At 41.1% G+C, this 26,777-nt stretch overlaps 1 protein-coding gene across 3 annotated transcripts in view; it reads right to left on the bottom strand.

Annotated features, from left to right (window-relative positions):
* Positions 1–26,777, bottom strand: part of LOC102794623 (FERM, ARHGEF and pleckstrin domain-containing protein 1-like) — a 65,585-nt gene that overhangs the window by 18,559 nt on the left and 20,249 nt on the right. For 2 of the 3 annotated variants that reach the window (XM_006792789.3, XM_006792791.3), the window contains exons 3-13: positions 14,051–14,155; positions 11,845–11,887; positions 11,561–11,639; positions 9,128–9,225; positions 7,451–7,565; positions 4,847–4,994; positions 4,103–4,198; positions 3,847–4,013; positions 3,680–3,748; positions 3,471–3,546; positions 1,737–1,947 (exon numbers count right to left, since the gene is read on the bottom strand). In XM_006792789.3, the coding sequence (XP_006792852.2) occupies positions 1,737–1,947; positions 3,471–3,546; positions 3,680–3,748; positions 3,847–4,013; positions 4,103–4,198; positions 4,847–4,994; positions 7,451–7,565; positions 9,128–9,225; positions 11,561–11,639; positions 11,845–11,887; positions 14,051–14,155 (1,207 nt within the window). The remainder of the gene's footprint in view (positions 1–1,736; positions 1,948–3,470; positions 3,547–3,679; positions 3,749–3,846; positions 4,014–4,102; positions 4,199–4,846; positions 4,995–7,450; positions 7,566–9,127; positions 9,226–11,560; positions 11,640–11,844; positions 11,888–14,050; positions 14,156–26,777) is intronic. The other variant, XM_006792790.3, reaches the window with a different exon arrangement.

Genomic DNA, 26,777 nt, shown 5'->3' with positions numbered 1-26,777 from the left:
TTTCTGAGTTATGGCACGTTGTGAGGAAGCTTTTACCAAATGTATGCTCATTATTTTACCTTTCTTTTTATACAAAGAGCTGGCTGGCTCACAAAAGTGTCAGCTAGCAGCTTACTAAGAAATCTGCATACGTAATTTTAAAAAAGGAGTTTAGAAACAACAGATGTTATTAAAGATTCAATTCGCCATTAGAAAACACACATCTTGTCCTATGTTTACGCTCCAGAAAATACGTTAGACCCTGTGCGTAAAGCGTGCTTGATTATAAAAGGTGTAAAGCATCGCAATCAACCATAGTGTTTTCCTTCTATTTCGGTGCTCGTCAGTGTAGCAGGAAGACAAAGCTGTCTCTAAGAAGAAAAAGACGACTTTAAACATCTGTTTATCTGTAACACACTAAATTAACACGTTGTTTTTTTCCTTTTGCCCACTTATGCTCGCTCAACAGCTAAAAACCCGACCGCCTATGTCTTCCTCATTAAAGCGGTAACACCCTTCCTCTTCCTCCTCACCGTCGCCACCCTCCTCCAACTGCAAACTCCCGAAAGAGAACTTGGTGTGAGAGAGCGGGGATGTGCCATTTGAGTTAACCGAAATCATGGAGCTGACGGCGGCTGGGTTGCCGTACATTAAGGGCTGGCTGTACGCACTGCTGCCCGTGTCTGACTCTGTGTCGCTGGTGTCGGTGCCGCTGCTAGTAGACCCGTCGATCATTTGGACCGGCTGGTTTAGAGTGTTGTGTTTGTTATTAGACGGGCTGCTGCCGGGCTTTCCCTGACGCCCGAACATCCGCTGCACCGTATTGGACCGTGGCTGACCAGGAACCAGGAGGTTCCTGTCATTGCCGTTGGTCATCACCATTCTACGCTCCAGTGGGGCAGAGCCAGGAGTTTTGGCGTGCACCCCAGAGCGATTGCGGTGGTTAATGGGTGTCGATGTCAGCTGGCTGAGAATGAACGGGTCAGTGTCAGAGCGGTTCCTCATGTTGTTGTTGTTGTAGTACGGTTTAGCCAGATTTGGTGAAGTGCGGTTTGAGGCGATCGGGGAGTAGCTGCCATAGTGGTTTTGTGGATGGGATGATGGCGGGACCGTGGGAGTCTCCACAGGGAGCGCTCCGGGACGTTTACTGAAATAATGCCCGCCGTCATCCCACCGCGAAGCTGAACGTGGCTGACTGTGACCGTTTGTCATCTCTGAGTGACTGAGTGAGTTTGTGCGGTGATGGAAGCTGCTGATCACCGGGCTGGAGCACTGACTGCGTGTCCCGGTTCCTAATGGACGACCCAACACTGCACCTCGCTTGTCTCGCCCCTGAAAGATCTCATCTAGCAGCGTGCTGTGGAGCGGGAGACGCCCATTTGTCAAAACGTCCTCATCTGTTAGCTCGTGACTCACATTAAACTTGTTACACACAGGAGACTGATTTACAGTGTTCCTGTTACCCTGCATGCTTTGCTGCTGCTTCCCCACCATACCCTGCTGCATCAGCCCTTGGTGATTGGTGTGATAGAACCCATTAACAGCCCCAAACAGCCTCCCAGCTTGCCCCCCATTTCGACCAGGACTACCCAAGTGCCTACTATAAGCACAAGGCTCATCCTCATTGCTGTCATTTGCATTGCTGTGACCTCGGGTAGCCCTGTTGTTCTTTGTCACATCACATTCACTGTCTATGTCGCTGCAGTCTATGTAAGGAATAGAAGAGCTGCTGCCTTTGTTTGCCCTGCAGGATGGACCTGGGTTGAGGAGCTGCTGGTCCAGTACTGATCCCGCAACGTGGTGGTTCTGTCGGGGCTGAGTCGGGTCTGAGCCAGGCGCTGCCGTTAGGCCATGAAGACCGTTGGTGGGGGGCGTGACCGCCTGTGGCTCCTCCGAACCATTAGGTACAGCCAGATGGCTCAATCTGTCTGAGTCAGGCTGGTCTGCTAACGGGATCGACGTGGCACTCTGCAAATAACAAGAAGGGAGAAAACACAGAACATGGAGAGAAGATGGAATGAAAGGTTAAAAGGGGGGAATAATAAAGGATAAAACTGTTATTTATTTGGGCTCTATTACAGGGACAGCCTTAGAGCAAGCACTCAGTTACACATTTTCACTCCCTGGAACGGCATGGGTACATGAGCTTTGTAATCACAGCTCCAGATGTAAACAAAGATGCTGAGGAGTGATTTTTTAAAAAAGAAGAAGAAAAAAAAAGCTTGTTAATTATCGTGTGGTTGTGTTTCGGCGTTTTCTAATGCAGTTCCAAGTAAAGGTAAACATATTTCTCCCTCTGGTTTTCTACTGTACATTCCCTCACACTATTTTGGTAGTTGACATTTCTGAGTCCATACATTTACGCTATGACTATTATTCTTTATACTGAGGCAATGATTGTTATTCTCTCACTGATTAATTCAAAACACTTGTGGGTTGAGTTAACCTGACATGTAGTTAGATTTCTCAGGAGGTGCCCATCAGGTTATGGCATAGACTGAAGGATAAAAAACAAGCCTGAGCATGTCTAAGAGTGAGAGCCAATGTCAGCCCCCAATGTTGATTTAGTACCTAAATACGGCGCTACTTCAACAACCGCTCACAAAACACAGTACTTTGATATGCAAGAAAACTATTCCTGCTGAAAGTGTAAAAGAAACTCATATTGCTCATTGAGGCAAAGATAGCAGGATATGCTAGCAGCATGAGGTGTGAACGTAATGCCAACCAATAACTCCAAGCACCCATGGATTTTACTGGGGTTATGTGGTGGAAAAGCAGGGCTTTAAGCAGCTGATTAAAAAGCTTGGCCAAAGATACAACATCCCAGGCAGAAAATAAAACATTTGTCAGTTTAATTATGTGACAGTATTGTGCAGTTCCTGAAGAGTTACAAGGTTTAGTTACTTTAGTTATTGTTAAACTAAAACGGTAAGCAGTTATTTTATACTTTTTATAACATACTGCTACTTTCTCATCAGTAACGACCAGCTCCTAACACAAACACAACTCCAACACCAAGCAAGCTAAAGTTAGCCTGCTAGCTGCTACACTGGGAAATAGCTTTGTTACCAGGTAAAGCAATGTTAGCCAACAGGAAGCATGTGTGTATTGTTCAGCTTGGTTTCCCAAAGAGTTTCTGATCTTACACTAAAGTAAAAATACCAAATAAAATAAAAAATTAAAAAAAACTAAATCAAGCATAGAATACACTACTTTGTCAAAGGCCAGAAATGGATATAAAAACGCAAACATCTTTTTCAAGTAATGCAACAAAGACTAACTGCCTCAACTATACGTGTCTAATTTTGACCTCCGATCTCAGACGAAACATACTGGAGATATTGTGCATGCAATAGCACAATATAACAGTGCAGTGTAGTTTTGTATGCGCTGTTTTGGCTCATGCTTTTTTGCATAAACACTAACCTGCTAATGGTTGTGGGTGTCATTAATAATGGGTTTCTAGAAAGGTTTTAAGCTTGCATTACCTCTTTTGGCACGTGTGATCTTGTGGAGGCAGACTGAGGGGACATGCTGCTGTTGGACAGGATCTTACTGTGCTTCCTGAAAAAACAAACAAACAGGGAAACAGATGAGATTATACCATATACGACTAATCAGCAAACCGAGAAATTAGATTACATTTAACTTCAGTAGCTTGGCTCAGTCTTGGTAAAACGAAGGAGGAACACTACACCTTTCAAATGGAACTTTCTTGGGCTCGGAGTCTTTTACGTAATCAATGATTTGCTTCTGGGTTCGACCACTGCAGGTAGAGGACACGGAAAGAAGACCAGTTGATACGAAACCAAAATATTTTAAAAAGAGTTCACTTTCAGTCTCTTTTTTCTTTCCTCTTCTTACCTGAACCGGAATGAGGATCCTCGGGTGAAGAGGATGGGCTTGGGTCTTGGTTTGGGCTCCTCAAAGAGTCTGAAGAAGGCATGGTACTCGACACAGATCTTCCAGAAAACCTTACAGCAGTCCCTGCTGGCCATGGCAAACTCCAGCGTGTCATGGTGGGCATTCTGCTGGGAGGATACAGCGACAAATATAAGCACAGAAAGCAGAAAGAGAAAAGGCGAGGCAAGAAAAGAAAGGAAACGTCGCATGAACTTACAGTGGGGTCGGCTCTAAGCTTGATTAGGAACCTTTTACGTTTGAAGCTGAGTTTACGGATCTTGGACCAGTTGAAAGAGTTAATTTTTGTGTTCCCCTGAATACAGAAAAAATCAGAATCAGTTAAGACAGCACAAGCAAAATCGAAAACAAACCCAAAACTACCAGGCGGTACATTCCTTACCGGATGAGTTGGGTGGAGGCTTACCACAAAACGTCAGGAACCAATTAATCAATTTGTCATATCAGCTAAATTTTAAAAGATCTCAGCACTCTTTGAAGATGTGGCAGAAAAAAATCAGGGCAGTGAAACAGCGCAGACTGGACTTAATTGGGGTCAGCCTGGTCAAAAAAGAGTGCATCCACTGTTCTATGGCATGTTTTGTGTGTTATGTTTGAGAGTGTCAGGTCAGAGCACCATTAAAAAACATCAAATGCTGCCTGAACTGCAGCCGAGCAGCAGCAACCATCTGTTAATTGCTGTGCCAAATATCTCGGTGTTGTCAGTGGAGAAAACCTTCCACCTCGAGTTGAGGATACTATGATACTAAGACTAAGACTCCCTTCCTTCTTTCTTCTATAAAATATCTAAAGAATTTACAACTCATACAAAAACATATTTGTCAGCCTTGTTAATGTCTGTCGAAAAACCGTTGGTGTTCACCTAGAAAATATCGATTTTAAGCCAACCGCCCCACCCAAGCCCCAAAAACCTTTTATGGCCCCTACTTATTGAAGATTTTACCTGGAAAACCAGTACCCCACTGTTTGCTACAGCCAGGCTGAGTTTAGTACCCTCGCGGTCCTTCGCCGGGTGTAAGCGAACACCATACATCTCTAACCGCCGTGCGATTTCAAGCAGCTGATAGTCCGACTCTGCCGGCGTCTGCCCGCTGTGGAGAAGAGAGATGCATCAAACTATCAGCGATCAATCAGCAGGTCATTTAAGCCATTCGTCTTAGTTAGTGTTCTAGACTTGCTGTCAGTGTGTAAGAAAATCAATTCCTCTAACCAAGAGGTAATGAGTCACAGCTTAAACTGTGCATCTCAGGGGCTAAACAAGCATCTATTCTGGGTATACTGAGAATTTAAAAACATGGGTCAGCCTTAAAATACACTGCGGCACCCACAGCGGGGAGGAAGAAATCAGCCACAAAAGCCACACAAAGTTTGTTTCCTCACAAAATCTGAAAATAGCTTCCTGTTTCCTGTATAAGCGGCTGAATTGGCCATTTCCTTCCTGTGTCGGCTAAGGGGAGGGTGAAGGATTGAAGGGAGGCAAGGCGGAGAGGGGGGGGGGGGGGGGGGGGTGTGTGTGAGGGGAGAACGGGTGTGCGGTGCACGGTGTGACGGTGACTGATGATCAACAAGTTTGTTTTTCAGCTCTTATTCAATTCAATTTTATTTTATTTATATAGCTCCAAATCACAACAAAAGTCGCCTCAAGGTGCTTCATACATTATTGGTGGTTAAGGGAGGGTTTTAATGTCCAGAAAAGAAGGGAAAACATTTCACATTTATTTATTTGCTGCCAGCAGCATGGAAATGAAATACATGATGTGTGTGTGTGTGTGTGTGTGTGTGTGTGTGTGTGTGTGTGTGTGTGTGTGTGTGTGTGTGTGTGTGTGTGTGTGTGTGGTCCCAGGGGCACAGTAGGAGTGCCAAGTGGTATGTTTGCAGATAGCCAGCTCTGCAGGGGAGAGATTTAGAAGTGTGTGAATGTGAGTGTGTGCTGGCTGTTGAGGTTAGAAGATAAACCTCTCTGCAGGAGGGAGACTTATGGGTGTGTGTTTGGGGGGTGTATATTTGAATAAACAGATAAATATCTTTGCATTGCAGACTGGAATTATGCGAGCTTGGTGTGTGTTTATATATGACAAACATATCTCTCCTGACACCTCTGAGCTTGCCACCTAGAAACTGATCTGTACCTCAGCTCAGTATTGTTTTCTAAGCAAGGATAATCTTGCTGTTTGCAGGTAAACAGCGCTGCTTTGGTACTGTTAGAATGACCTGAATTGTTAATAACCTCTTGACATTCATGCTAACATACTGTGAAACTGGTGGCGTTTATGTTTGTGATTACTAAAGGCTTCCTCCCCCCATGAATCATGTATACACAGACCTGTGTTCATTTAATCCTCCAAAGCTGATCGGATTTTAAAGCCTTTATATTAATTTCAGATAATGCAGCTATGTTGGAAGTCAATCATGATCCGGTGGGAAAGGGAAACGTGAAGAGAGGAAGAAACATTAAGGATCATGATAACCATTATTTGTCAGAATTTTGTAACTCAAGTAGTTTGATCTTCTAGTAAAATAATTGATTCATAAGGAGACTTGATTGTTTTTTAGATGACCTAAAGGCAAACCTGAAAATTAACCGGCTCAGAAACAGGTTATGTTCCAGATAAGAGCTCATCAGGCATGACATCACTGCCTACTGAATAATCACTTCCTGGAAAATCTCTCAGAGCTGTGAAAGGACAGTAGGAGGGTCCCAGGTTTTTCCATAGTGTCTGATGTGTTTGTGTTTTCCTGATGCAACTTTATTTAATTTCAACTTACAATAATTTTAGTGTCACATGTGTGTTAATATCCGATCCTAAAACAGGCCATGTATTTGTAGTAATAGACACTATATCAAATCAGCGTGCAGTCTATACACATATGGTTGAATTTGCTTTTTAAAATTGTATTTAACTTAGGTTGCTCTCAGACGAACCCCTGTGTTATCTGCTTATCCATCTGATAACCACTTCTGTGTGACTGCTTAACCTGATTGCTGATAAGTGAAGATGTATTACAGGAAGATACCCTGGGGATGCTGAACTTGCAGGGCCCCGTCTGAGCCTCATGCTCTCTCTCCTCACTTAGATACTACTCTTAATAGTTGAGTCCAATCAGCAATCAGGTTACTCTTAAGTTGTTTTGACCTATATTTCTTTGTTTTTGATGGTAACAGCAGGTGTTCTCCCTGCTTTCATTTTATTGATAATAACTGTTTTGTTTTTTCTTCTTAGTCTCCTTATTTAACTTGGGCACTTTTATTGTTACTGCCCCACATCTCAGGCCGGCAAAGTATAGAGTAAGAGAGCATGAAGGCTATGAAGTTAGTAAGACATGGTAGAGCAGCCGGGTGTGTACACGACTTCCACATGGGAGAGTGGGGTTTGAATCCCATTCAAGTTACTGGGAGGGGCTGAAAACTTACATTGGTTGCCATTTTTTGACACTGTGCAGATTAAACCCATGCTGATTCCCACAAAGCATAGAGAAAACCCTGAATTCACTGGAACCCACATCTAATACGCAATCCATGTGTGGACTTGCACGCGAGATAACTCACACATGCTCGCGGTGGCAGTCTATGATCTCGTCTCTAATGGCGTCTTGGTCGGGCAGATACTTATTGTGAAGGAGGTGCTGCCAGCTCTGGGTCTCATCGAAGTCTCCGATCTCAGCTGGTGGAGGGAAAAGAAAATGGATATTTATTTAAAGTGAGGACGAGAAAGGTTAGGAGCTGATTAAAATAAAGATGCAGAGTGTTGAGGAAAAAAAGAGTTAAAAGGTCTTTTCCTCATCCACACACCAACCTTGGCCACTCTGTTGTAGATGAAGTGTGCTGATGCATGCGTCCCCATCTATTTTATACCAGCAGTAATAACCCCCATATACTGTACCGCCTGCAGGTGCACATACGGGCTGAGCACTGACAGTTGCTATGACAACTGAGCAATATCCTTCAGTATACAGCGCTGTACCTTAGCAGCATCTGAAAGACGGAGTCAAGATCCTATATCCTCCATTTACAGTGGTCGTTGTGACGAATCCAGACCATAAAGTCTGCATCCTGTAGACGACCACATGCTCGCACTTCATTCAACTATAACACTTACAATTATAAATGAGAGGTGATAGAGATTATAATGCTATGGTGGTTCCCATTAGTATTACTGTAAGTGTTGAAGGAGGCTGTTATGTATTTATGTTCTTTGTCATTTACTTGGTATAAACCACAGTAAGTGGTGCTGAAATGACCCCCACAGGGAATCTCTGTAATGAATCTGTTGATTTACAGTCAGTCATCTACATAAGCAAAGCATTTACATTATAATAGAACCTTCACAGAGGCCAAAGATCTTTTCAGACAAGGAAATTTTTGTAACTATTAAAAGCTATCTGCATATGAATATGCCGTATCTGCAGGCAACTGACCCCTCAGATTTAAGCAAGCAAGAGGGGCCATATCTGGTGAAATGCAGTCAGCTACTGTCTGATGATGAGCAGACTGTCAATGCGTACCCATTGACAGATGACAGCGAAAGCCCCAAAATATCAGCAGTGTTCCCGGAGGCACCAAAGGATAGCTGATGACTTCAGAGACGGTGAAGAATCCAACACCACTCAACATGAAAAGCATTTACCAGGTGGCACAATGGCCTTTAGCCTGGCATTTGTCATGTGATGAACGAAAGGAAGCTGTGAGTAACAAGAGTGCTCTTTCCTGCCTTGAAAGGCTCCATCACTTCCACCCACTTTGCTGCTAAAGCGTTAATGAATAACCCAAGTAACCAGTGTGTGGTAATCCAATAATAGAGGATCATTTTTCCTCTTATATTACAGATTTCTGCCTTCTTATTCGCTCCGACAGCTCTCAGACATCAAATTACGTTAATTTATTCCCGTTTAATTTGCATATATGCTTTTTGCAAAGCACGGATTTTAATTTCTTCTCCCCCCCCCCCCCCCCCCCCCGCCCCTCTACACTGATGCAAATTAAAAATTAAAGTTATACGAATCAATACAGCTGCTGTGATTATTAATGATTACCCCGAACTGTGAAGGCAAAAAGGAACCTCAACAACTTCTGCATATTTTAATTAATTGTTTTCCAGTCATCGACTGCTGTTATGATTTGATGACATTCACAGCATGTCAAAATCATCCAAAAAGGGGACTCGTTTGTGTGCTTCAGCGCCCTCCAAACATCAGATTCTTGAATACTTTTCGTGTTAAAACTCACACTGAATAATGTGGGAGACCATGAGAGCGGCGCTCGTGTCGTTGCAGATCAGACGACCACAGGCCAGGTCGCGTTTAATCTGTAGAGCAAACAGATACCTGGAGGAAAAATAAACAAACAAACAAACAAAAAAACAGAGAGATTGTGGGGATGGAGGAAAAGGAAGATGAAAAACAGAAGTTGGAATGGGAGAAGTTACAGGGGTTAAAGCACACTCCATAAACGCAGCAACTTACAATGTTAGAGACAATCTCATAACCATTAAAGTGATGGCATTTAGAGAGAAACCCTGTGTATGCCCGCTGCTTTGCATCTACTACCTTTAAACTGACCCTAATTGTGGGTTTTGTTAATCATTATACAGGCGGCTGCTTACACCATGATGAGGGCTTAATGAGAGTCACAGACACAAGCATGTGCACCCGTGTATGCACGTGCTGCCGGGCTGTGATGTCACATTTTAATTAAGAAAGCCCAACAACAACAGTGGGAGGCTTAATAAAAAGAAAAAAGCCTGTAGGCAACATCACCCTGTAGGAGCACGCCAGGATTCATTGTAAACGGCATCACCGGAAAAAGTATTCAAGGTCCGCATGTTCATCTCCCACAACATTTAAACCTGATTCACTGCCTTTTCTATTCACTGTATGTGGGCAGTTGACTGCATTCAGAGTGAATCCATGTGAGAGTGTGATCAATGATCTGCGGCACCTTTTAATGTAAAATCCAATTCAACTGTTTTGCTGCGTGATTACCTCGCTAGCAAAGTTAATGAGGCTTTCAGTGCAGAATGTTATTACACAAGAAAGCTGCACTTATTTAGACTGAAAAACATCAGGTCAATCCAGCGGCCTTGACCAAACTGGAGTAGCACTGTTATTGGGGGCAGATCCCATTTATGATTTCAATTCAATTTTATTCTCACCCCCTGAAGAGAGAAGGTACATAATCAGATCACTTGTGATGGTAGGTACTAGTAACTACTCGATAAGTAAAAACTTTATACTACCCACAATTTTTCCATGGATTGTCTTCAAACTTCACAAGAATACACAAGCCTTTATATCAGGGGTCGTGATGACCAAGGTTGACTAAGCATTAGACCTTGATCTTTTTGTTAGCACCCAAGGTCAAAGCTTTTGTTGTTGTTGATATGCTCTCTCGAGTGCTCTGGTTTATACAGCACCAAAAACATAAATGTCACACAACCGGTTGGGGGTGAAGATTCAGTAATCAGCAGCTAATAGGAGGTTAACAGCTTGATATACACACAAGGAAGCCTTTCTTCCATCTGTGCTTACATTACTCATCAAAGGAAACACTGACAGCGGCAACACTGTGGGAGCCAAACAAAAGGGGAAAAGCAACAACTATGTGTCTACTTCATGTTCGTCCACTGACACAATCAGAGATGATATGAGGTCAGTGGAATAATCTCTCCTACTTTTATCTACAGTGAGCTGATGACAGGAATCAATAGTAAGATGTAGGATTTCACTACAGTGGGTATAACTATAACTTTATTTCTACAGATAACTTTAGTGCTTCCTGATTTGCCATCATCTCAAATTAACCCTCTCAGGCTCAAATTAAACTTTTTGTTGCTAATGCACAACCAAGTCCTGCAGTGGTACTTCTGAGTAAAAAAACTCATAAAATATGTATGTGGGGTAATCAGGTTGTTAGTTTTTAACTGTTGCAAATCGGCAACGCCTGCCTCGAGAGGGTTAAGCCCAGCTGGGTAGGAGTGTCAGCACCATGGGAAAAATGTGGAAGGTCAGATAATTGTCCTATTTATGTTTTAGCCAAGTGACCGAGAATTTCTGCTGTAGTGTGTGTCCTAAATCAGCTCCGACAAACAGAAACAGTCCAGAAGGGTCCCGCTAGGCTCCGTCACACTAAACTAAACAAGAAGGCGGACTTGATGGTCTGCAGATAACGCTACACTTTCTAAACAAGTATGTTAAAAGGACAGAGGGAATAGGTGGGAATCAGGACCAAAAAAAGAGATCGGTTTTCCAGATAAAATGCATCTTCCAGAGTTAAACTATGAATAAAAGGCCAGAAGTGGTCAGAGCATTCATCTTCTTTGACTTCCTTTCAGCTGGCTTGGAATACCAGAAGGTTTATTGAGCCTTGTTCCCAGATGACAAAAATATGTTTGGGTCCAGAAAAGACAAAACGGCTTATTTGATGTCAGGCATATAATTGTGTTATAAATGCTAAGGGTCTGACCAAAAACAACAACAGGCAGACAACAAGAAATATACAAGACTTCTGCCTCATGTTTGGATGCAGCTGTAAATCATAAATTGTCCTGTGAAGGACTGAAATCACTCCGACCAGACAGGAAACCAAATGCTGAACAGCATGTCTTTTAATTTGGGAGCTTCTTCTTCAGATAGGTGTGGTTTCTGTGCGGGGAAGACCTACCGAGTCAGCTCCTCCATGAGCTGCGTGTGGTCAGGAGGGAAGAACTTCACCACAAAACGAAGGATGGTGTTTTTAGGCCCTGGAGGAGGGAAATAACGGGATGTGGTTAGGAAGAACGAGACAGAGTGGAGAGATGCAGAAAGGCTGCAGAGGAAATATCCGTTTACTACTATTAGTGGGAGTGTCTAATGTCTGAGTTAAGAAGAGTTTGGATTTGTGTTTAAGTTTGAAGCACAGAGGCGTTTGAGGGATGAAAGACGAGATGGGATCTGAGAGTGACTTACGTCTGATCTGCTTCAGTGTCGGCTTCAAAAGATCCAGCCACACCTGCGGGCATCAGGGAACAGCTTTACTTTCATTAGTGTCTTAAAGACGGATACCTGATTTTCATCTCTAGCTACAAAAATGATTCATTTTCAACTAATGTGCATGTTTGTTCCAGCTGTGAGAAAAGGGATCATTTCACTGGAAATATTAAAGACTTTAGTGAAACCTGAGGTCCTACGTGTAGCACACATCACCTGATAATTACTAACCTTTAAACTCCTGTATCTATTTATTTTATCTCATTTATTTTCCTTCAGACGGTTCAGTTCAGGTTTCATGGGTCCACAGTTCATAATAATTCCCAAATCTGCTGGACACTTACTAAAAAGAGAGCTATTTTCTGCTATAATCTGTTAATAGAAGGAAAAGCAGAATTTCTTTCAAAGAAAATATGTTAAAACTATTATATCAATTATGTATTAAAATAACATATATTCATTCTTCTGCTGTTTAAAAAAAGCACTGAACATTTGCTTTGGACATTTTTTAATGTGCATTTACTAAATGACTGGTCCATGCTCATGCTACAGTAGTGTTTGGTCTGTGACTTTAGTCCACTGTTAGGTGGCTGCCAGGCAACATGACATGTCATCATATATCATACATAATTCAAGGTTTGTGGAAATAATTGAGATGTTGCTGAAATGATATGATGCTTTTTGCAAGGCAGATACTCCTGCATCAGTGCTACAAATGCACAAACTTAGCAAAACATTGTCACCAAAGCATGATGCTAGGCAACATGATTCAGTTTTTGTGGATATAACTTACATATCACTGTTGTGAAATTAAAATAATGTGATGCTTATCCAAGGTGTTACAGTGCCTAAATGCTACAAACGGGTCATCTTGACTTGCTCATAGGTGGTTACCAGGCAACAAGATTATGTTAATATGTTTTGATATAGATAAGAACTTTCAGGGGTCTAAGATGTACCTGTGTGCCAGTTTTGGCTGCTCAACTCCCGATGGTGTAGGAGGAGCTCACAGATACTGGGTGAAACCAGTCTTTTATATTTCTATAACAAATGCCAAGAGAAAGGAAAGTGAAAATACCCAAAAAAGTCCTTATTTGGGGTTTAGCAGTAGCTGAAGCTCAGAACTGTATTAGCACAAAAGATACCGTTGAATATAATGGCAGTGTTATGATGGCTACGTTGTAAGCAGATTCAGTGTGAATGTCTTTGATATATAGCGATGTTTCAATGCGGGCAATCTGCTTGACGGACAGCCTCATATGTTATGTGCATGTGGGTCTGTTTTCTGAGTATTTGTCTTGGCAAAGTTGTAATCATTTCTTCAGCATTACATCATTTGTTCCACTGATCCACTTCAAAACAACAGCTCTCATGCCCGAGGCACTGGTAAGCACAGCGACTGCCTGTGTTTAAATACATTAAAGAGCTTGTGTTCATGTGTTTCGACAGACTGGATCAGTCCATCTCTGAGTTACAGAATTACTGTTGTCTTGCAGCAAAATTCTTCTTTATTACAAGTTTTTTAAATTTAATTAATTGCATTAATAGAAAGTGAAGTAAACAAAAGGATTAAAACTATAGACAGCCCCAGTGACATACAGCAAGTCTACAAAACACTATACAGCGAGCTGCTGCTTTTTGGAGCATAGAAAACCTAAATCCAGGCTCATTTATATCTGAAACACTTCTCACACAAGAGTGGTTACAGAAAAAGAAAAATATTTTATTTATTTGTGAAGTTTCTCTCCCCTGCTCTCTGTTTCACCATGTCCTCAGCCTACCTCCACACACACACACACACACACACACACACACACACACACACACACACACACACACACACACACACACACACACACACACACACACACTCAACAGTGTGATAAAGCTTGTGTTTGTTAATATAAAAATGAAGAGCATGACTTTCTTCCACGTTTGTCTTTGACAAACAAAAGAGTGCCAAGGGGGAAACACAGAATGCGAAGTTTGTTGCAGAGTTTCCCTAAGGCACCACACACACTGTGTACCCATGTGATTAAAGCTAAAGTTAGCTTGTGGCAAGTGAGAAGGAAGTTTTAATTTGAGACATTTTCATAGTTAGCATAGATAAAAAATGGGTTTAAACAACAGAAATGAGCTAAAAGTACTTAAAAGTACTCCATGGTGCAATATGTGTGCATCTTACTGTCATCTTCCGCTGGTCCTGGTACTCCAGTCCAAAATAGTCTCCCTCAACCAGGTTGAGATGGGCACAAACCAGGTCAAACAGCACTTTGCCTGGTGAACGTTGCTAGAAGAGAGAAAAAAAAGATTCAAATAAAGGAAACTGAAGAACACAGCTGGCCAGAGGAGGAAAGTCAGGTGCATACATCAGGCGAGTGCTGATAATGGAATTGATTTTTCAACTTTAAAGTGCCTTAATATCAGAAGTCTCCACATTTATCTTTTATCTTTCAATAGAATATCTCAAAAGATTGTGAGTGGTTCCAGTTTTCTAAAACTTCTCATCTCACCAACAAACAGCCGACCTTTAACCTGATGTGAAGCCTCAGGCTGACGTCTAATGAACAGTTTGAGGTCGGAGATTAGCTGGAAGCATTGAGAAATAAGAAAAATGCCTCAGGAGAAGTGTGCAAGTGAGTAGCAACACAACACCATCAGCTTTGCTCTGTTTAATGATGAACTGGCAGAGGAGGGGAAGCACTGTTCAATTAGTTTGCTTCATCAGTAGTACAAGCCTCATGAATCTGAGATTCACTGGATTCCACCAAAAAACATGAGAGCCAAACGTGAGGCTAAAATAGTCAGGCACGGAAACCCAAAATTAGCCCAGAATCATTTTCTCTATGCAGTTCACTACCATGCCATTCTGCATAGCTGTTGAAAAGTTACAGCGTACTATTATGCATTCTTAAGTTGCTGTAGTTAGGTTAATATGCAGTTAGAAAGGCACACATTCCTTACTTTGACAGGCACACACAACCAATGACACATATTCATCTAAATCATGAGAACTGCACTTTAAGTCAACACTTCATGCTTCACTAGGAGTCAAAACATTGAGCGTGAATGCTCTTAAAATCGGGAGAAGGTAGTGGGTATGCGCGCGCGTGTGTGTTTAATGTCCATTTCTCTCTGCAATGATGGTTTGATCATTTTCCTACACCAGCAACAAATATTCCCAAGCAAATTAAAAGAAAAGAAAAAAAGGGAAGGGCAAGAAGAAAAATCCAAAGTAAAAGAGCAAAATTGAAAAATGGGCTCCAAATTTATACCCAACACACTTTCAAAGTTTACTTAATTTCCTTCCAATAATTCAATTCAATTCAGCCTTATTTATAGAGCAAAAAATTACAAAAAAACAGTCGCCTCAAGGAGCTTTATAATGTAAGGTACAGACCCTTCAATAATACAAAGAAAACCCAGACAATCAAATGACCGTCAATGAGCACTTTGACACAATGGGAAGGAAAAACTCTCTTTTCACACAGGAAGAAACCTCCAGCAGAACCAGGCTCGACCATTATTAAGTGCTGAGCGCTTACATCATTTTGTAGTTAAAACATCATCCTGCAGCAACAACATCACAGTTTGTGGAGAAATTTCTATTTTTCTGTTTCAAATCTTTGAGATTCTGTCTTGTTAATGTGAATTAATTTGTTGCAACAGTTTGACCACTAAATAAACAGTTATTTGCTGTATTATTGCAAACAGATTGAATGATATTTTCCACTGAACCCAATTCAAGTGCAAACTGATTTCAAACTGACTCCATCTTTTTGCTGTTTTTCTACCAACTCAATGAACCAAAGTAGCTTTGAGGAAGGCAACTGCCTGAGCGATCGCAGACCTGATCCACATCTTGAAGGTACCTTAAGTAGAAAAGTCAATTGCACACAATCACAGTAATTTTGGCCTCCAACTACTGTTTTCTCTAGTGTTACCATAGCATAATGCATCAGACTGATCTAAATATGGTAGATGTACTGTCACTTATAAGAAACTCGTTAGACACATTTTACAATTTGCAGACTTGTATCCAAAAGAGTCACGCCTATAAAATTTAAACTCTGATTCCAATTTGGCTTTGACCTCGTATTACACATGTGCTGCTCTCTGTAGGACACTCAAAACACTTGTAAACTCATCTTCTACCAGGACATTTAAGCATTTACACATGACTTCCTTCTAAATACTGAATTGAGGGCGAGTGGGGGCTGAGTAATTAATACAATTTAGTTTGTTATGATTTTTGCTTCCAGCAATAACGGAAGCAAGATAATACGGCTAAAAGGATGACTCTGCTGCATTCATTCAATGGTTATGCAATGTTTTGTTTCTTTACAGCAGTGCACTTTTGTCCCTCTCTGAAAGCTGAAACTCCTTCACCGTTTAGTTCAGGCTGAGCCAAGACATTCTGGGGAAAAAACAAAGCCTTTGATGAGCAGATTTATTTAAGGGCCCTAAGGCTCTAATCGTTGTAGGTGAACCAGTGGAAACCCTAGTCGTGCTCCCTGTGGCTCCTGTGGAGGTCATGTGAGGAAAGTGAGCCTGCTGCCACCTGGGCCTCCATCTGTGCCCTGCAGGTGCACTTGCAAGGTAAGCTTCAAGGTCAAAAACACTCCACCACCCATCTACATATTTGGTTTTTGATTGGTTGGAGTTTGGTCTAAAATTAAAATTTAGTGGTGGTATAAGGCACTTCAATAATGGAATGTTTCTAAAGTTGACTAATGATTAATCATCTGAAAATGAGCACGACCTCAATAATAAACAAAATAATCAGGATTAACATTTCTGGCACAATCAGTTTGTTGTGGTGGTGTTTTTAACCATTTAAATGCTTGCTGCCTTCTTATCTATGTTCCCTGCTTGTAATGAAACATGCTGGTCGGTATTCTCTTCGTCCGCATGGTTACTTGTTGCTTTCTGTTCCATTTGCCCGAACTGAAGTTGGTAAAAGAGCTTTTGTCCATTTAGCACCCTCGGCTTGGAACAAACTGCAGAAGGAAAATGACTGAATTTATTTCATTAAGTGCTTTTAAATCTAAACTACGAATCCTCGAGGCCAAGTCCATAACATGCAACTGTTTCAATTAGATTGATTATCATTTTAACTGATTTTTTTATTATTTATTTATTTTTATTTGAATTTTATTGAATTTTATTTTATTTTATTTGTATTCTTTCACTTATTGTTGCATGTGTGTTGTTGCTGCCTGTGTTTGAGTAATTTCTGTAACTGTGAGACACCTGCTGCTGCCTATGTTGGCCAGGTCTCCCTTGAAAAAGAGGTTTTTAATCTCAATGGGATTTTCCTGGTTAAATAAAGGTTAATAATAAAAATATTTATGTCAAGCATTTTTTTTTCTTAGTGTTGTACTCTTTGGACCTCTGTACAGATAATGTGCGCTTACAAGGAGGACAAAGTATTAGAAGTAATAATCTGCCTGACACAGCAGAGGCTTTGTACTTTAAAAGTACATATAACCACATATATTACGCTGTAGGTGGAAAGGAAAATATAGAGGAGGAGTCAGAGCTCTAAAGGTCAATATGCAAACCAAGTCTGTCAACATCTGGCTACCGCATGTGTCCGACCGGTCTGTGGGGACACACCCACATACTGTAGTTACACCGAACATGTCGGTTCCAGACATGGACACAGTCTGCTGCTAGATATTGAGGACTCGTAGTGAATGTATGTATGTTTTCACAGAGAGAGTGACAGATGTCACAGCTCATGGATTTCTGGAGTTTGGACAGGATTCAGGCATGTTCAGTGGTAATCTTGGTTTTAAAGGGGGGGGGGGGGGGGTGGACAAGTCTGGAGAGAAAAATCCACCCTCCTCTTTCTTTCTTCTCAACATGTAGCCAGATATATGTTTCTGTTCTTCACTCCTATGATTGATCTTAACCATTCAGCGCTGCCTGTTTGGTTTGTCTGCAGCAGCATTTATGAAACAGCTATTTGCTTTTAATTTGACCATTTCCTCTTTTTTCTCTTGTGTTATTTTCTCTAATGCGCTCCATTAACTAAAAATGTCCATGGAATCTCCTGCACAAAATTTTAAAAATATGGGGTCCAGTTTTCTGCAGTGCAGAGCAATGTTGGGTTTGGAGGAGACGCAGGAGTTTTATTATGTGATCCAAGAAACACTCAGCACAGTGAACCACATACTGGTAAGTATGGAGTTGGAGATTTAGACTTAACCAAGGGTTTTGAACCTTTTGAAACAGGGTGCAGCCTCTCCTCTTAGGGCAAAACTATCCAAGTGAAATCAAGACTAAATTCCAAGTATGTTTTGGAAAGAAGCAATTTCCTCCAGTATCAGCAAACTCCTCTCCAATAACTACTGTAAGCCAGTGTACATGCACTGGGGAGACACCCCATATCTTATTCATGTAATACAACACACTGGAATGCAGATGGGAATGTCAGTGATTGAGCAGAGGTGAAATGCGTATATATCAATACCAGTTATAATAACAGGGCTCACATGTCTCTTCTTACATATCTTCAGTTTCAACAAAGCAGCGAGTTTCATTAACCAGTTTGTATTCTGTTTTCTGTCAAAACAGTTAGCCGGCACTCAAAAGAAATCCCAAATGTAACTTAAACGGTAAAAAAAAGAGGAGCTGGAATTAAAAGGTGATAGCTAAAGCGCTGGGAATCGAGGAAAGCAGGATGCCAAACCCGATAGGCGCGGTCAGACTCAGCTCTTTTTGGGCACTGAAGCAAACCTCTAAAAACAACATGCAGTAGCAGGCAAACTTCACTAAACCTGGTCCACAGAGTACTGAAAGAAGCCGGTTTCAGACTTCACAGTTGTATGCAGAAGGGGGGAACGTTGAGAGCTCTGTTAAATCCAGTTCCAAGGTTATCAAGAATTTCTTGTCTTGTTTACTGTAGATTTTCGTGGTGTTTCACTTTCATTCACTTGTTTCAGATGTAGGAAGCAAAAGAGGAAAGTGGGATAAAGCAAAACAAAACTCTGAGGGAATCAACTGTCAGTGTGAAGCCTGACAAAGGCACTGCTGCATTTTCATGAGATCAAATGGTTTTTAAAAGACAAATATAGCCACTGACTTGATGATTGCAGCCATCTTGGCCTTTCTGAAACTGGATATGCACCATATTTGAACACAAGGGGAGTTTCAAAGTTTGCAAAACTAGCCAACTTTGATAACAAGGTGCATCTGCACTTCACTGTGTTTATGTTTCTCAAGTGACTCAAGAGTTTTTTGCCACATTGAACGTAGCACCACCACCGGTTGCTATGGAAAAATTGTATAAAAAGTGTATTCCCTGACTTGTCGGTAGTGACTCTTGGAGGTGGTTTCTGGCCATCGCTGGGTCAAACAGATTTTTAAAGAAGGTGCTGCACCAACATTCTTCTAATTATCACTATGGTTGCTAGTGGATTGTCACAGTTGCCTACAATTTTTCACGTTTGTCTACAAAAGCTCACTAACTACTACCCAAGTTAGAGTAAAACATGAAATAGTACAAAGGTGGACACAGTTTGCCTTCAAAGCAAAAGTTATGTCTTTTGAAACATTGGCTACAGAGCAGAGGTATAACTTTGAAGGCTACCCCAGCTCAGAAAGTTGTTTGGAGACAAGTCCGTCACTAGGATTCAAATTATGACCACAGCAATACTCTAACAACCAAAGCGACCACAAGGAGGTTTTTGCCAACTGGCTGGTGAATACACATTTTTCTCAAGTGATGGGTGATTCCCAGCAGGTCTGTAGGCCTGTGTGACGGAGGCTTTAGCAATCATTTTCCTTACAGTTGCCATCGGCCTCGTGGAACCACTCACAGCAGGTTGGAACATTAATTTTTCCCTCATTTAGGTGGTTGCCAGTTACTGGAGCCTTATTCACATAATCCTCCCCTGTCCCCATGATTGTTACATGTCCAAAATGGTGTATAGGTTATAGACATGTGGTTAGTGGTCACATGTCTACAAAACCTCAATATTAAATTGGATGTTAATTTTGGCTAGCAAAACGAAACCGACTTAAAACAATATAAACGCATACACAGAGAAACCGAACTTGGATTGGGCTTTAGTACAACTAAACACTGAACGTGACAAAAAATTATGTTAGTCAGTGTGGTTACTGTTTTTCTGCATACAACTTTAACAGCCAAGAAAAAACAAAAACCAGAATCCCTGAGAGTCCCAATTTCTTTTGCACCAGGCTGTAAACATGTTTATTTCTGCTCTAAAGCTGAGACTTGAAGTCCATGAGGCTTGACTTTTCCAAGAGGTCTAAAGTGTGCTGCTTTTTTCAAGGCAAATTTTCTGTTTAAAAATAATATCCATAAATACAGGAAAAGGAGAAACTCAAGATTAAACAGTCAAAACACCCAAAAAAAAGCCTCAGCTAGTGTTAAATGATAAATTCTAGCATTACATCCCATTTTAGTATTAAAATTTTACTCTTAGTTCTTGGAATTACTAAAATAATCCAAGTTCTCTAAAGAGGCTTCAACTCTAGAAAGTGGTACTTAAAAATTGAATAGTAAAGCCAGTTCTCATGACCTCCTCTGATCTTGGCAACAGTCTCAGCAGAGGAAATGGTCATCCAGCTGAGGTCAAACATACAGCAAGAGAAGAGAAATAGGCTTTGTGTCATACAAAGCAATGTACTGAGATAGTGAGGATGATAACGACAGAGGACCTCAAGGCAAATCAAGTTCGTAGTTTGTTTCTTTTTTCTTTTATAATTTTCTTTTCTTTTTTCTTTTGGTCGGGGTCTAAAAATAAGTATGTTGAAATCATCCAACTGAAGAGAGCAGACTGGCCACTGCAGAGCTCAGACTGAGATCCTTTCACTTCAAATCACAATCAGTTCATTCAGCTTCTCCCATCAATGGGGCGTTCTCTGTCGGCCAGAAACACACAAAGAAGCACATTTTTATCATACTTTATGCTGGGCTATAATTTTGCTCTGATCCATCAGATAATCAGATACACAATGATGTAAACCCAGAAATATGTGATGCATTAATGAATATAAATATCCTCCAACTCCAGACACCAAAAATCAACCTGTGGAGGCCAGTGCCATGTTGCTTAAGGTTTTTTTTTTTTGTTTGTTTGTTTTTTTAACTCAGCTCTCTTGTAGGGCCATACATCAACATGGCCTTTCTCATTTAAGATAATTAGAGGTCCAGCAGCGAGCTCCACCAACCTAAGTGCCCATCCACCAGTACACTGTGCTGGATTCTAGCTTCAAGTCTGACGGGTATCATTCAACCATCCAAGCGGAAAAAAAAAATGTTTAAAAAAAACTCTCAAGAAGTCATTACAATAGCTCTCTAATGTTTGCTACGCACCTTCTTGCTGTGTTAAAATGTAGCTAATGAGGAAAAAAAATTAATTATGCGAAGCAAAAAAAAAAAAAGAAAGAAAGAAAGAAAAAGATTTTCCATCAAGTGCATGTCACGAGAAAAGGTCAATGAAACACAGAGGCCTGTCTGCAGCTGTGTGCCGACTGCTTCCTCTTTCCGTTTACCTTTCTTCAGATGACTCAGGCTCATAATTTGTGTGTAGCAAACTACACACAAATTATAGAGCCGCCCCTTAGAAAATATAAAAAATAAAAGATGTGTGTTAGGGGGTTGCGTGTCACACCCGAGCGTAAAAAATTATCCATTATGGTCTGCTTGCAGGTTGATTGTGGTGAATCCCATTCAGTGAAGGAGTATAAACAAGGCTGGAGTCAGCAAGAAGTACCTGAAACCCAAAGCCAGGCACTTACAACTTGGTAGTTTGAACTTTAAGTTGTCTGTCTTTTGGATTTCCTCTGGAGTCGCTCCAGCGCTTCTCTAGTGTCCAGACTTCAGTTAGGCTCTCTGACTATCAGGAAATTTGCCAATAAGCAGGCCTGTCTGTGCGCCTTCCAGCCAAAAAGACACCCTCACTGTAACCCAGCAAAGTCACCAGCCAGCTAAAATGCACTTCCTCTCCCACTCCCTTGCTGCATTTAAACCAAGACTCATCTCATGGCACAAGGTCAGAGTCTGGCTAAACTGGGCTGTGGTATATCAAAGTAATTGCTCGCTTTTCTCCTATCCAGTCATCCTTTAGCCCCTCGAGGCCAATAGCTGAGAAAACCTCTATACATTTCACCAGATTTTTTTTCTGTGCAATCTTTCTCCTCCTTCTCCAAACAAACAACCAAACAACTCAATAATTTAATAACTCCAGCCAGTTACTAATAACCAAGGGTTTAAAATATGACTTTAGCTAACTGTCCAAAGCATATCTCTCTGCCTGATCCTCTCAAATCTAAAGTTAGCCTTTCATTTACAATAAGGAAAGTGTATAAGACATTAAACCAGCTGATTTTATTATTTATCGTCCAGTTTTCCCTTCACTCTCTCTTTCAGCTTTTTTTCCCCAAAATACCCTGCAACACACGGCCAAGGCAAATATTCTCACCATCTGCCATGGCGTGCTGAGGGTTCACAGAGAATCCCACAGTGCCACAGATGCAAATGACCTATGAAACCTAGAACAAAAAAGAAGAAAGAAACAATGTATGGACACAGGTTTTGTTTGGCTGTGATAAATTGTAATGTCTGCAGAACAACTGCTTTACTTAGAAGGTTTAAATTTACACTTGCCAAGGGAATTTATAGCATTTTATAACGCATCAGGCCTTCCGGAAATTAAAAATGAAGATTTCCCATTATCCAGGTCATAATTGCACATATGCACGAAACTAATGAAAAAGTCTCAGGGCAAAATGTCATAAATTACGGGAATGTTTGAAAGTTCCTCTTCTATGTAGTCTTAGTCTGGTCTGAAGCAGTCTGACTAATGTTAACAGGGATGAAAACCAGATGGGTGAGAGTGATGATAAGAGCTTTGCAGGGGGAAAGACCAGGAAGAAAAAAAAAGAAAAAACAAAACAAAACACACCTCAAAGCTGTTCAGTTTCTTCCTTCAGGCCCCTGCTATGAATTACCAGCAGGGATCTATCTAGCTATGTGCTTTTAAAGGTAAAAGTGAAAAACTGTGCTCGTACTCGTGTGAAATTTACTGTAAAAGCAGCTTTTTTAGGGAAAAGAAAAGAAAATGACAGAGGGAGGGGGAAAAAAGGACAAATCCCATAGAGAGTGCCAGAGAATTACCTGAACCTCAACTAACACTCCTTTCTGGCTCCGAGTACAAATACCATGCAGATATTTGAGCAATGATCTGTGCATGTTTTTTTATTTTTCTTCATGGTGTTATCATGAAACTCCAGAGGCTTCGTACCAGAGAGCATGCTGCTCACTGCACATCAGTGGACCAAAAAGAAAGAAAGAAACAACAGAGAACAGAGATCGAGTTACAGCAACATGCAGCACAGCACATGCACAGAAATTACTCCAATGCTCAAGGGAAGTTTGAATCCAAAAGTGTTTATTTGCACACTGTCTTTCTCTACCAGTATGCATGCCAGCATTTTGTTCAACCCACCCCCGACCAGCTATTGGGACCATTACAAATGAGACTGGGTTTGTTCCCCAAGGCTCCAGATAATGTAATGTTTAGTGGCCTGTGCACATTTTGGGAAGGGACAAAGAATAGGGTTCCAATAATTATATAGTTACACAAGTTGTCATACTGCCCACAGCCCTTTTTGTGTCTGTTTACTTCGCACAATATGCCAACATATTGGGTATTCTTTACTACAGCTCAGAGAGTAAAAGGTGTGCGCTTATGACAAGTTACTGTCATTGATGCAGTCTGATAGTGAATAAGGCAATGACAGGGAGGTTTTGGGAGCAACCAGTTTCCGCCTGTGACAGTCAGCAACTTCCAGGAACCACTCTCATACCAGTCAGGGGATACATATTTTTGCTTAATGATCAGAGGTTGGTCACATAGGAAGTTCTGGGACCATCGGGAGACTCGAATCAAGAACCTGATGCTCTGAGGCTTGGTGCTCACCATTAAGCAGGAATAACAAGTGAAGATGCAAGGGAGGAGGTGTAAAAGAAAGTGTTATATGCTGTGTTTTTCTAGTCTTCCTGAGCATGTCCTTCTTGCAAATTGCAAATTGAAGCACAAATTGATGAGGTGGTATGATAAGGTTGATCCAACCTTGCAAAGTGAAATGATGTAGTTCCTTGACAAAAACCACAGTTTTTTCCCCTTCTTAGAGTTTTTTCTTATAATTTTAGCACATTCAATTTATTTTTAAGCTTAGAAATTCTGATTTTATTCCCTCAGAATGTTCCTGGAACCATAATTTCTTATTTTATCTTCAATGACACAGATGTGTAATATAGCGCACAGGCTTGGTAGTCAATTTTTAACACGATGCACTCTTGCTACACTGCTATGCCTAAAGTAAACCTCCCTTTTAGCTACACCTGGAAGGTACTCAGTTTAATTTTTCAGTTGCATGGCAGGTATCAGCATTTAGTTTCCATATAACATATTTCACATCCAGTTGTGCACAGTCTCTGCCCACAGCACACGATGAGTAGCTTAACCCTTAACCTACTGGAAAGATGTCACAGCCAGTTCTTCATCATGGCCAGAAGGGAAAGGACTGTGGTTCCACACACACACACACACACACACACACACACACACACACACACACACCCACACCTGCACCTGCCTGCTGATTAAACAGCATGTTGCTGAATACCTGCCTGCATTGTCACTAGTAACAATAATGCACTGCGGGAAATCAAACTGGCAACAACCCTGCTGAGGGGTTGATGAAAATGCCTACAGGGCTACTAGGAAGACATGGCTTTGTCTCTTTATGCACTATTAATGTTTGTGTGTGTGTGTGTGTGTGTGTGTGTGTGTGTGTGTGTGTGTGTGTGTGTGTGTGTGTGTGTGTGTGTGTTTTGAGGATCACAACACACTTGAGGCAGACAATTAAATTGAACAGCAGAGGGAAATAACATGCACAATGCTGTACCATTAAGAAAAAGCAATTAGTTTCTTGTGTAGTATGGCAGTTGGTTCATTTGTGTTACACCTTGTGCAATAATGAGGTCTTTAAATCTTGCAATGGGGCTGCTCCCTAAAATCCTCCGGAGCACCATAAAGAAACTCAATGATAACATAGAAACAAGCTAACTAACATTACTGTCTTTTATTCAAAGAGTCCCATAGTCATAACACAATTTAACTGGAAAGAGCAGTTATGATACAGATATTGGCCTGGAAAATGATGCTATTTGAAAATGTGTATTAGTCAGTCCTCATACACTCCAATTGTAGAGCGGAAGTGAGCAGGTTTACAGCCTGTGTCCCTCATACAAGAAATTTGATATAACTAGCCTGTTATATGAGTGGTTGTGGCGAAGTGAATAGACTTCTCGACCATGTTTGTGTTGTTATGCAAAGTGTTCTAACAAACAGCCCAAGAAGCACAAACTTATTTTTTTGGTAAATGTAAATCAGTCAATGGAAATTAGCACTTCTGTGTCTGAGGGTATTGTTCTCAGAGTGAAATGGGCAGAGTCCACTACTGGGTTGAGAACGACTTGCTGCCCCCAGTGGAGGAGTTTAAGTATGTTGCTGTCTTGTTCACATGTGAGGGGAGAGTGAAACACCTGTAGTAATGCGGACATTTTTCCCCACAACAGACCAGAACATAGAGTTGAGTGTAAAAGTAAACATGTTGATTTACTAGTTGGTCTTCTTTGCTACCATCAGCTGTGGCTACCAGCTCAGTCATTTGGGAGGGGCTCAGAGTAAAGCTGCTGGTCCTCTACACTGAAAGGAGCTAATGGAGGCATTATGATATTTTAGCAAAGAAACTCAGAGATATACAGATATACAAAGGGGAGATGTTGCAACTGTTTGAAAACTTTGTGGAGAAAACCAAAAACAAACCAACCCAAAAAACCCCACTTTTGACCTCCTACGTGAGGCGTTTCAGACTGGGAGGAGGCCCTGGGGTAGACTGAAGAATAGCTGGAGAGATCAAATCTTTTGCCTGGCTTGGGAACACTTCAGTCATCCCAGAAGTGGTGGATGGTAGAGGCAGGTCTGAACGTCTCTTCTTAGATTGTTTTCCTTATGATCTGGACCCAGATAGGTGGCAAAAAAAAAAAAAAAAAGTTGCATGGATGGAATTTTTCTCCATTTATCTGTGATGTCTGTGGGTGTACATTGCTAACCAAGCTAGCTTATATTACCTGAGAAATTTGCATTCCACATACCAGTCCAAAATATGGTCACTTTCTAGCTCCGAAAACCCCACGTGGAAATAATCAAGACACAAGACTTCACAACAATAGATGATGGTGAATATGTCCATGTTGTGAAACAGAAAACCAACAAACAAAAAAAACAGACCATAATCTGGGGTAGACCTCACAGGATAAAAACACTTCTTGCTGAAGAATCTGCTCAACCTTTCAATCTATGGATCTACTGCTAAAAGAACTAACTAAAATACGCATTTTTGCACACTTGTAATGGTGGCCATCTTTCAGTGTGCACATAAATTAAAGCTTGAAAACAAAAGGGTACATTTTCTTCTTGTTAACATCAATGGTAGCTTCAAAACTCAAAGCTTGATTATCCCAGAAGACAAGTTAAAAAGCAAAGAGAGCAAAAATAAATCAATGCTATTATTTTTTTTCTCAAGGCAAAAGCATAATTACAACTGGGGTTGTTGAGCTCTCTGCAATCTTCACCCAGTGTGTTTGTGTGTCTATGTGTGTACGCTTGCATATAGCTAAAAAAGTTGATTTACAAGGAATAAAAGGGTGTGAAAACCCACCAGAATAATTAACAGAGGCCTGTGGTAAATACATTTGTGCAGTGGTATGAGCATCCACACTGCAAACACTATTAAAGCACAGCAATATTACAAAATGTCAACGAATATAATAAAAATCCCCAAAAAGCTCACTAAATCCATTT

Source organism: Neolamprologus brichardi, chromosome 23, assembly GCF_056152115.1.
Source record: "Neolamprologus brichardi isolate AB-2024 chromosome 23, ASM5615211v1, whole genome shotgun sequence".
NCBI classification, from domain to species: Eukaryota; Metazoa; Chordata; class Actinopteri; order Cichliformes; family Cichlidae; genus Neolamprologus; species Neolamprologus brichardi.
This window is presented reverse-complemented; position numbering and strand designations above follow the sequence as displayed.